The sequence below is a fragment of the Sycon ciliatum genome, chromosome 8 (assembly GCF_964019385.1).
Source record: "Sycon ciliatum chromosome 8, ocSycCili1.1, whole genome shotgun sequence".
NCBI classification, from domain to species: Eukaryota; Metazoa; Porifera; class Calcarea; order Leucosolenida; family Sycettidae; genus Sycon; species Sycon ciliatum.
In genome coordinates this window covers 9,521,560-9,533,064 of record NC_088650.1, presented here as the reverse complement: position 1 = coordinate 9,533,064, position 11,505 = coordinate 9,521,560, and the positions used below count along the sequence as shown (strand labels likewise).

Genomic DNA, 11,505 nt, shown 5'->3' with positions numbered 1-11,505 from the left:
TATACCTGGACTGGAGGCACGACAACCAGGGAGCCCTACACATATGTGTAGGGCTCCCTGACGACAACGACGGGTCATCGTCTGGAACATGCGTGAGGAGATTCGAATCCGCGCTGCCGCAAACACCGTACAAACCGAAAATTCAAATGGGCTTGACTTCATCTCGTTTTGCAAGGCGGGAGAGAAGCCAGTTCGCGTTCAGCCCAGACGAAAGTAAGTTGGGTACGACTGATCTCCTGTGAGCGGCCTCAGACTGGAAACTTCTTGTCGACTCAGTTAGTGCAAAGATTTCTTTCCCTAAGCTGTGTTGCACTTACCACCCTGAGACCACCAGATTATAGAATATAGTTCTGTACTCTACGAGTCGTAGGATTGTATTCTGGATGGAGTTGACAGTTTGTGCTGAGGACAGATGCAGTGTCAGTAACTCGCGGAAGGACAGGCGGTATGCGGATCTGGCCGATCAATGCCGAGCAAACGGGTGGCAGGTCGTTTCTTTTTCGGTTGAGGTAGGTGTGCGTGGTTTCATCCCGGACTCTCTTCGGAGGGCTCTGAAAGCGCTTGGATTTTCTAATCGAAGAATACAATTTATTTGTAATTTGTGCAGTAAGACGTCTCTGCGAAGCAGCTACATCATCTGGTTGCGGCGTCAACAAAAACACTGGTCGGAAGATCCACTTTTCTGAGGTACTGTATGTGGGGCTCCGTTTATTGAGGTGCGTTGAAATTTATTCTCTTTATCTTATTATTTCTTTTCTATAATTTCCCCATATGAGTTCCTATCAGTTGCTGTGAACACCTTGAGTGGAGAGCGCTTGCTCGAGCGTTGAACCGGGTTCTTAATCCACCATACCCAGTTCGCCACCAACGCATATGGCCGATTGGTTTGCAGACCTGCCTGCGAATCATGAGGTCCCGAGTTCAAGACCCGCGCTGGTAGCAGAGAGCGTGTAAAAAGACTTTTTACGCGTGTTGAACTGCGCCGACACCCACGGTCAACTGGGTACTCACAGCTCGGAGTGAGAATAACAAGGATGCAGTTTACAGGGTTATGGGCCGTTACACGCCCGATTGGTTGAGAGACTAACCTCCTCTCCCCTGACTCACTTGTGAGGTCTGCATTCGCCACTAAGGTTAAAGCGGGATTCGCAGAAGCTTTTTTGCGATGGGACACGCGATGCGACAGCCGCGAAACCAGGAAATCCCCAAATCGCAACCATCGCGGACCCCACGCAACTGCCGCAACAGGGCCATCGCAGGCCATCGCAGAAGTTGAGCTTGGCTCAACTTTTGCGATGCGATGCGATGCGACAAACGATTTGGCGTACGATTTTGACCTTTTCTACAGCAAAGTTGTACAAAGGTTCAAGAGTTGCCTATAAATTTGTACAAGTTGTATCAAACCGCGCAAATATCATGGTGACGTAGCCAAATCAGCAAGATGTTGTCGCAGCACTGACTTCTTCTGTGAATGGTATTTCGCGAGTTCGCATCGCACGCGTCCGTCGCAGACCGCGTCGCATCGCGTGTCGCATCGCAAAAAAGCTTCTGTGAATCCCGCTTAACAGGCATAGTGATGGCCTGCGGATGCGAAGGCTAGTTTGTGTGTTTCTGAACATTCAAGCGATGCCGACGCGGATCCCGCGAATATTATACTCAGTTCGCAAGGCTGGGCGGGGCTGTGAGCAGGCTTTCATTTCATCTTTTCTTATTATTTCTGCTTTTCATCTCATTACAAAAATTCTGCGCATTTTTCTCCATCTGCGCATAAAATCTAGACTAACAACCTGCTTGTTAAATCATGCACCTGCTTTCAGGCGTAAAAACCCTGTTGTAGAGGTCTCAGTCCTCATTTGTTAGACTTACCTGTCTTTATAAATGTAACTTACTCTCTCTCCCTCCCTCCCTCCCTCCCTACCTCCCTCCCTCCCTCCCTCTCTCCCCCCCTCCCTCCCTCCCTGCCTCCCTCCCTCCCTCCCTCCCTCCTCTCTCTCTCTCTCTCTCTCTCTCTCTCTCTCTCTCTCTCTCTCTCTCTCTCTCTCTCTCTCTCTCTCTCTCTCTCTCTCTCTCTCTTTCTCTCTCTCTCTCTCTCTCTCTCTCTCTCTCTCTCTCTCTCTCTCTCTCTCTCTCTCTCTCTCTCTCTCTCTCTCTCTCTCTCTCTCTCTCTCTCTCTCTCTCTCAGCCTCCACACTACACTACACATTTTTTCAATCTCTTTTGTTTCTCTTCCCCTTTCTTCCCCCCAATTCTCTGATGCCTGAAGTAGGCGCGGATGCCGAGACCATTGGTTGGCGAAGTCTACAGCACCCCCTAGCCACAGCTGCCTTGCATTGCGGCTGTGTTTACACGACAAAGATTAAAAACGATTTGTGTTTACACGACAACGAAATACGACCTAAACGGAACGAAATCATTGCGTTTACTACTATCGTTTACACGACAACGCCCGAAAACGATACCTAAACGGAACGAAATGGAAACGCACTTCAAAATGTTTTGAAACGTTTTCAAAATGTTTTCGTTCTCGTGTAAACGGTGAAAACAGTGAAAACGGAGCGCGGTCATGGAAACCATTCCGCGCTGGAGTATATTTCGCGGGAAATACCCAACCCTTGCGACCACCAGCACGTACCAACTCCAACTAACGTGTTACTTCCCGCCCTTGCGTCAAGCCAGCACGTGCTAACCCCTTTTCCGTTTTCGTGTAAACGGTTCCAAAACGATTTGCCGTTCTCGTGTAAACGGTTTGAAAACGGTTCTAGGCCAGCCCGTTTTCGTTCTGTTTCGTTTCGTTTCATTTCGTCTCCGTGTAAACGCAGCCTAAGGGCCGATTCCCACTACGGTACCGTGAGTACCCATGGTGATTTGCTCACGTGAGGGGCAGTTTTGGCGCAAGTTCATACCGTGGCTCCTGCCGTACCGCGCCGTGGACATTCCGGTGCCGAGGGCCTCTGGGGGGTGAAAATGGCATGCCGTGGTATTCCGCGAGGTCGAATGCAGTGATTAGTAGGTATTTTACTACTCCCTGAAAGGAAGTTTTTTCTTTCTTTTGTATTTGTGGTACGACGTTTTTTCTTGGCTTTTGGCTAGTGCTGAAACGAGTACTCTATAAGCTATCGAGCGAGTACTGTCACTATCGAGTCGAGTATCGAGTACTCTATAAGCACACATGCGCATATATGTCAGTACCACATACCCAATTTTTTGCACACCATTTATGCAATTCAATATCCTTTAATAAAAAATTTCATTGCAAAGCCACCTGGATAAAGCTATATTTTATAACCGGAACAGAATATGTAACAGAGACATGTTTAGATGGCGACAGTTGATAGTTAAATAAATAATAACTCAATAGCAACAATCAAGTGCACATTCTATTCATGATTCCAGCTTGCCGTCCAAATTATCATGAATCATTCATGACTGCAAGCTGGGCAGAGGCGGCATATCATCTTCAGCGGTAGGGACTAGCACCATGGCAGGTAATGCTCGTGCAATGCCTTCCTTCCTGATCCTCAGTAGGTGTGCATTGCAATGGAGGAAGATCAGTGCATCGATGCTAGTGCTCGACAACGAACAACGCCGCTTGTCCACCAGATAGCCGGCAAATGAAAAGACCCGCTCCGATGGTACGCTGGTTGCCGGAATACACAGGTAGCGCTTGGCTTGTGCAGCAAGCCGGGGAAAGCGGCTGGCGTTAGCATTCCACCACACCAACGGATCCACAGCTCGGCGGACGACCTTCTCGTTGAGGTACAATTCAACCTCTGCCTGGATCGACTCATCATTTTCGTTCTCACCTCCCAGGAGATCATCGAGAACTGACGCTGCTGAGGGAGCGTCCGGACAATGGCGTTTTGCTGAAGGTGAGGATACCTGGCACCCGTCATCGGACTGACAATCAACAGCAGCTGCACTGATCAGGGCATCCTTTACGCCAGCTCTGCATGCATTGGTCATGCACTTCAAGTCGCGAAAGCGGGGATCAAGCGCTGTGGCCATGGCATAGATACTTGTTGAACGTGTTGAGTCCAGTTCAAACCGGCGGTTGACATTGTTACCGAGTCGACTTTTGGCGGTTGTGACAAGCAGTGGCTCGTCGTCATCAGAGTTGAGGTCGTCACAGAAAGTGCAGAGGGAGGAGAGAAGAGGCAGATGCCACGACAGCGTTGAGTATTTCTCCCCACCCAGATGCTTGGTGACTTCATCGACGCAGCTCAATGCAGCCAGGAGCAACTTGGCTGTTGTCCATTCAGTGACAGTCAAATCCAGGTTCTGGCGAGCCTTGTCCGGCATGTCAGCAAGGACAAGCTGTATTGGTGTTCTCAGCTCCACCAGTCGCGCAAGCATCAGGTATGCGGAGTTCCACCTTGTGGGGCAATCCTGGATGACATGCTTCACTGATGACATCTTCAGCAAGCGCTGCTTCTCCTCAAGCTGACCCGTCTTCAAGGCAGAATGACGGAAATGACCAACAAGATGTCGAGCTCTAGAGAGCAGGGTCTCCAGGTCCGTCATCTGCAGGGCATCTTTCACTGCATTCTGCAAACGGTGAGCACTACAGGCACAGCTCCCCCAACCATGGCGCTCCAGCAAGATCTTCCCAGCAAGCTCAGCGTTGGCAGCCTGGTCGTGTACAACTGCACATACTTTCTCTGCAGGGACATCAAATCGAGACACTGCGTTCATTATCTGCTCGCTGATTTTTATCCCGGTGTGCGAGCCACTGAAGTGTGTTGTTTCCAACACGCAGGACTGGAGCTCCCACTCGCCGTTTATCCAGTGTGCTGTGGTCGTCGCATACGAACGTGTTGCTTTTGATGTCCATATGTCAGTTGTCAGCGACAAGTGGTCCACCGAAGACAACAACTCTTTCACAGCGACGAGCCCGTCATCATGCTGCTTCCGAATCAAAGCGGCGATGTGAGTTGTTGACGGAATGGAGTAGCCCGGTTCTAAATAGTGCAGCAGCTCTCGTAGTCCGGCATCGTTTACGATCGAAATTGGGCGGCCATCAAGCCAAGGCCAACGCGATAACACTTCCGTGATTTCCCGCTGGCGCACAGTAGAAACGGGCCGTGACGAAGCTGGCGACGAGGTTTTCGCAAAGACAGAAATGTCTGTCTGCTTTGTTGACCGTTTAGAGTCCTTTTGTTCAGGAAGGCTTGCCGACGACGGGTGACGGTTGCTCAGATGTCGATGCAAGCTCGTTGTCGATGATCCTTTGTAGGACAACACTGCCTTGCACAAATTACACGTCGCCTGGTCCTTGGCGGCATTGCGAGTGAAGTGCTTCCACACGTTGGATCGCGGAGATCTCTGAAACGGAGAATCCGTAAATGCCTCAGCTTCAACTAAATTTACCGCCATCTCTCTAGATACTTCACTTTGATCTCGACTTCATCGCCATCGGCATTCGCAAGTAAGTAAACAGAAAAGCGAGAGAAATACTTGTATTCAAAATAGGTCCGAGCCTACTACATGCGCTTGTCAAGCGCACACGCGTATACGCTTCCTGTTCGACTTTTGCTACAGCCTACGACAGTGCAGCGCAGTAGACGAGTACAGTACTCAGTAGTGTACAAAAACTTGATCAGGTGAGTAGTAGTACTACGCGTTCGTGTGCCGGATCAGCGGACGTGTACGTCGCTATCAAGTTTTTTTTTTTTTTTTGTCGAGTATCGAGTCCTTTTTTGATATCGAGTCGAGTACTCAACGAGCGGGTACTCGAGTACTCGGCGTACTCGTTTCAGCACTACTTTTGGCTTTTCAATTGGTTGATTCTTGTGCTTTCTCCAGTCATCTCCCCCGCTATTTTCCCTCAGGACCAAAGTCAGAAATTGATAAAAATGGTGATCTGGCCTGCCGACGGAATGCACGGAATGACTGTGCGCAGGTGTAAATCACTCTCAGCTTCAAGCTCGTACCGTGGGGTACACGTGACCTACCCGAATCGTCGGCACGACACTCACGGTACCGTAGTGGGAATCGGCCCTAAGTCATTAGAGAGGTTTTACAAAACGAGAATGCGTACAAACTTTCTCTCTACTTCATGAAGTGAGAAACTTCGCACGAACTGTCACAACTTTGGACGCTAAACTTGCAGGGAACGCGAAACGAACTTTCGTGGGAAGTTTCGTGAGATTGGGTCATGGGGTACGTGGCGTGTGCAAACTACAAAAGTGCGCAACACAAAGTTCGTGCGAAACTTCTTACACACTTTCGCAAGGCCTGTCGTGAAACTTCGTTCGAGTTTTCGTTTTGCAGAACCTCTCTGAATGTATCGTAAGGGCCCGGTCACACATGCACTGGGGTTCCGCTTTGGCGGCGAGGTTCTGCGACAGCGAGACTGGTGTCGCTCCAGCGGAACCACGTGAGTATGGTCACACATACAAACAGCGCAAACTCCTACTTTGGCGGAAAATGAGAGTAAAGTTGACTGTGGTGCATACGGTACGGAGAATAGACTAGGTCAATGACTTTCTTGCACACATTTTTGTTGCATGGACATCATACGCATACAAATTTCTCGTAACAAGTCCATTATTATACAGCAGACCGTGGTGTTTTCCACTGAAGCGAAACCGCAGAAGTGAGAGCTCCGCTCCCAAAAATTGGAGGCAGCGGTTTTGAGTTTCCGTTGGAGCGGAAGTTCCGCTTCTCGCCGTTACCATGGCATTTGTCGCTCCTGCGACGTTGCTTCAGCAGATCCGCTACTTTTGAGTGCATGTGTGACCGGGCCCTTAGGCTGTCCCTCCAGGAATCCGCGGACAGAAAGTTGAAATTCTGCGCGGAATTCTGCAGCACAAATCGCTACATTATGCGGCGGATAGCGTGAATTCCGCGGCAATACTGCGGTATTTCTGCGGCGCTGCACCGGCGAAAAGACATGGCTATATGCTATGTACAAGTATCAATAAAAAATTTAGTTTTTAGTAGTGTAGTAGTAGTAGTTAGTTAGTTAGTAAAATTTAGTGGTCGAAAACACGCGATAGGCTCAATACAGTAACGAAGAAAACTCCCTCGACTTTGAATGCAACAAAAATAGCGACAGGACACTGCACTGTGCATGTGCATGAATATGAAGCGCGTGCTCGCATTGCCCCCCAAACCGTGATTTTTCACGATTCTGCTGTGATGTGAATTCCGCGGGATATTAAAAAAACATGAATTCCGCGGATTTTACCGCGGCCGCGGAATCGCTGATTCCTGGAGGGACAGCTTAGGGTGCGTTCTTAAATCCTCTCGGGAAAGTTCGAGACGTGTTTCTTATATCCTCTCTGAATTTTAGTAGACTCTCCAAAGCTCTCCAAGCTCTCCGAACTTCGGAGGTGGTTGAAACTTGGAGATCCCTGCATTTTGGGGTCAGCGTATGCGAACTACTGCAAAAGCCACGTGTTGATCATGAGTGTATGGCATTCCCTTTTCGCATACGCACAGTGCGTACTACATTTGTGTGACTCAAGATCGTGGCCTCTTTGGCACTTCGCATTTGCAAAAGATCTCCGAATTCTTCGAGAACCGTTCCTAAATTATCCCAGTTTCTTTGACTTCCAGGAGAAATGTCTCCGAGGCTAGAGAAAATATGAACGCACCCTAAGTCTGTTGTTTTGGTTATTTCCTTCTTTCTTGTTTTACGAATTGGGTGCGTGGTTTCAAGTAAAAAGAGTCCATTTTCTTGTTCATGCAATAGCGAACGACTACTTTTCACTTTGTTCGAATCGACTGGATACAGGTAGCTGTTGCAGGACTGGCGGAAGCAGTTTTTGATTGGTCCGGGCATACCATACTGACCAACCACCGAAACCTCAATCCCTTGACAAGACATGCAGAATCCCTGGGTTTCTCTCAAAATCCCTGGATGGCACGAAAAATAAGTGAAAAAGAGCAAAAAAACGTTCGACTCTGCAGATCTGCGTACAGCACAGTTAGACCCTGCAGTGCAGTTCGATAAGTCGGCGTCCACCTGTCACTTTGTCAGTGCAGATCTTGCAGGCTAGGCTGGTCAGGTCTGGAAAGTGCCGCGCACAGTTCGAAGTGCGAATGGGCACCGTACATATTTTTTTGCAAAAACCGGGACATTCGGGGCGAATCCATGGAGTTTTCAGGAAAATCCTGTATCAGACAAACCAAAAAAGTGACTTTTCCGGGAGTTTGCTTGAAATCCCCGGGACCCCGGGAGTAGTGTTGATTTCCCGGGATTCTCCCGGGAAAACCGGGAGGGTTGGCCAATATGGCATACCCTTGTCTTTTATTCAGTTTGTGTACGGTATGGAGGATACACGACCTCCTGAGCACTAAACACACGTTGGTGGCTAAAAAAGTTGGTCCGGCCATGGCCTGACCAACCGGACCGGTTCCACAGGGCCTGATGTTGGCAGTAGTGGCTACATGTGTTGTAGTACGTTATTTTGTGTACGTCATGTTGGTGCATGCGCGTGTTGCTGTGGTGTGAAAAGCAGTCTTCGTCTTGAGTTCATCATGTCTTCGTCTCGAGTTCGTCATGTCTAGTTGTGTTTCCGTCGTCGTCTTGTAATAAACAGTTTTCCTAAATGTAGTTATCGTCGTCCCTTTGTATAAGTGTGGAGATGGCACGGGACTGGGAGCAGGTAGAGAAAAGCGAGTTACAACACATGTACCTGTACTGGGGTATTTCCAGGGCATGCGCACATTGCTTGTCAAGTTTCTAAAGAGTGCGGATAAGAACTCGCTATGGCCAGGTACATGTAATTATAATGATGGTAGTATATTTACTCATATAAGGTTGAGGGAGTTGAACATGGGGAAGTCTGAAACACTTGACTGTCACCACCAGGACTGAGCTGACCTTTGGGTAATCCTGAAACGAGAGAGCTTGGAAGCTCAGGGCCCTACGCTATGCTTTTATGCTTTTTTGCCTAGCTCATCGTACATGTTATAAGAACTGATGGAATTGTCTTTTTCCGTTGATTGGCCACATCACTGTATTGCAAAAACGTTTCAATCGGTTTGAATATTATGAGTTAGGCAAAAGTATTTGCAGAATTTATTGCGGATTGTTGTTTCTCTAATAATCATCTACTTTTGTTTTGCTCCTTCTTTAATTTTTATCTCCTTATATTGTAAATCAACAAATTTTGGCCGATGAGAAATAGAAACCTCTCGATTAGAGAGGTTAAGATGCACGTTATTTCCGACGTGACGCGCAGTTTCACGTCAAATTTGAAATCGATCGGTATTTTTGCTCTCACATGCATCCATTGCTCAATCATGCATCATTTGCCTATATGACAAACGTTGGCCTGCGATTTACTTTGGCCGGTTGGTACCAAGCGGCGAAATCAGCGAAATTAAATCGCCAGCGAACATTAGTTGATTTTACAGGAATCGGATTTTCTGGCCTTTTTGTAGTAATACATGTACATTGACCTGTTGAGCCAATGACGACGCCGAATGCATGGTTGCCTGTGGAGCACATTACATAACTTTACAGTCTCCTAAAATACGTATCCTGTCCGACGGCACAAGAGGCTGCAGATTTAGTTTTTCTGCGCGTCGACGGGATGTCTGCGACGCGAAAGTTCAGCTCGCGTTGTTTGGCTCGCACGTCGAAAAAATCAACGCGAGTGACCTGCTGCTCACGTCGAAATTTGGACATTACATAACTTCACAGTCTCCTATATAAATACGTATCCTGTTCGACGGCAAAAGAGGTTGCAGATTTAGTTTTCTGCGCGTCGACGGGATGTCTGTCCTGACGTTTACTGGGACCGGCGCTGACTCTGCCGATCACGGGCGTTCTGGACTCGACGGGATGTCTATCCTGACGTTTCCTGGGACCGGCTTAGACTCTGCCGATCACGGGCGTTCTGGACTCAACGGGATGTCTGTCCTGACGTTGCCTGGTACCGCCGGACTCTACCGATCACGGGCGTTCTGGAGTCGACGGGATCTCTCTTCCGACGTTTCCTGTGACCGGCACTGAATCGCTCGTTCACGCTTATTTTGGAGACGACGGGATCTCTCTTCCAAAGTATGTTTATGCTGACGCATGCTATCACCCAATCGGCGTCTATTCTAATTTAATTTCCTCCTCGTCTCCCTATTTCTTTCCAAATCCCACTCTACATCAGGGAGTCGTATGCATAATACGACGAATATTGGTACGGTACGGGACAGATACAGGAGCCCGCAAATATTGTGGACAGCTGTTATGTACAATCCTGTAGAGCCTTTGTAGTCACAGATACGGGACAGACACGGGATAGCGCCAGGCATGACACAAACAAACAAACAAAAAAACAAACACACACACAAATACCAAATTAAAGCTGTGTGGACCCTGGCTAGCGCCAGACGTTACTGAAGTAACGTCTTCTGCATAGCTACGGGGATAAAGATTAATATCGACACTGTATTTCCCCGTTTAGTAGTCGCACTCGATTCTAAGTTGCGCCCCTATTTTCAGGTCTGAACCAAATTGTTTCCATACATTCCCATAAGTAGGAAGTCACGCTCAATTGTAGGTCACAATCCCGTCTTTGCTCTTGAAGTTTATGCTTCTGTTCTTTTCCTATCCTGCAGATCACAAGAGCAGTATGGCTGGTCAAACAAGACTTCTTCTAAGTTTGCTCATTGCTGCGGTGTGTACAGGTAATTATTATAATGGTGAATGTTTCTGCATTTTCTGACCTAGTGGGTTTTGATTTTCCATTGAACATCCTGTGTAGCTGCATAAGGAGTAAAATTCATGGTGGCCCAAGTCAAGCCTATTGGAGCCTTGGGAACAACACTAAAACACACACACACACATCAGAGGCACATCCATTAGCGTTATAGGTTTGAGCTTTCGTCCTGGCCGTGCATGAAGTAAGGCTGTGCTCGCTTTTTGTCTAATTGGTGGAGTAAAGTAGAGCGGATGTTGGGAAAAAGAAAGGTCGAGTTTAAACCAGCTATGAATTGAATTAGTGTTGAAACAATCTCACCGGATACTCGTTAGCTCGCTCGCCAGAAACTCGGCTCGTTTGTGCGGCCAGCTCGTTTGCACTAACGAACACCGTACACCGTACTCCGTACACATGGCAGTACATGTCGACCAGGAAGTCGTAAAATATTTTACGACTCCCTGGTCGATCGAGAGTCCAGTCCCGCGCAAAGTGAAAATCACTCGCAGTTACAGTGACTGTATGCCTGCACGACACTTGAGTTGTTTCAGTTGTCGTTGCAGCTTTGGTGGACTCTACTGAAGTCTTGTTCCGCATCTGCTGACCTGTCGCAGGATATGCTCCGGTCACCTCTCCATTCGAGTGAAAGTTACGCATAGTCGTTTGGAAGTTTTCTCCCGTGATGCAGCGAAGACCAGGGCTACTTGCTATCTTTACAAAACGGTCTATTCTTACAAAGGCTACTCGACGACCAGGCAGGCACAGTGGGTTGGTCAAAGACCATGATTGAGATACGAGAGGTACCTGGTTCAAGTCCTGCCTGGGAGCGGTTTTTCCAGCCGTGCTGCTACCCACAGTC

At 48.3% G+C, this 11,505-nt stretch overlaps 1 protein-coding gene across 1 annotated transcript; it reads right to left on the bottom strand.

The window, feature by feature from the left end:
• Window positions 1–3,420: 3,420 nt before the first annotated feature.
• On the bottom strand, window positions 3,421–5,373 carry LOC135823536 (E3 SUMO-protein ligase ZBED1-like). The gene has a single exon (XM_065336380.1). It carries the CDS (start codon window positions 5,371–5,373, stop codon window positions 3,421–3,423), a length of 1,953 nt encoding a protein of 650 aa, XP_065192452.1.
• Window positions 5,374–11,505: the final 6,132 nt, after the last annotated feature.

What these genes read in the sequence shown, in the direction of transcription:
- LOC135823536 (XM_065336380.1), bottom strand. Translation starts at nt 5,373, where the DNA reads ATGGCGGTAAATTTAGTTGAAGCTGAGGCATTTACGGATTCTCCGTTT.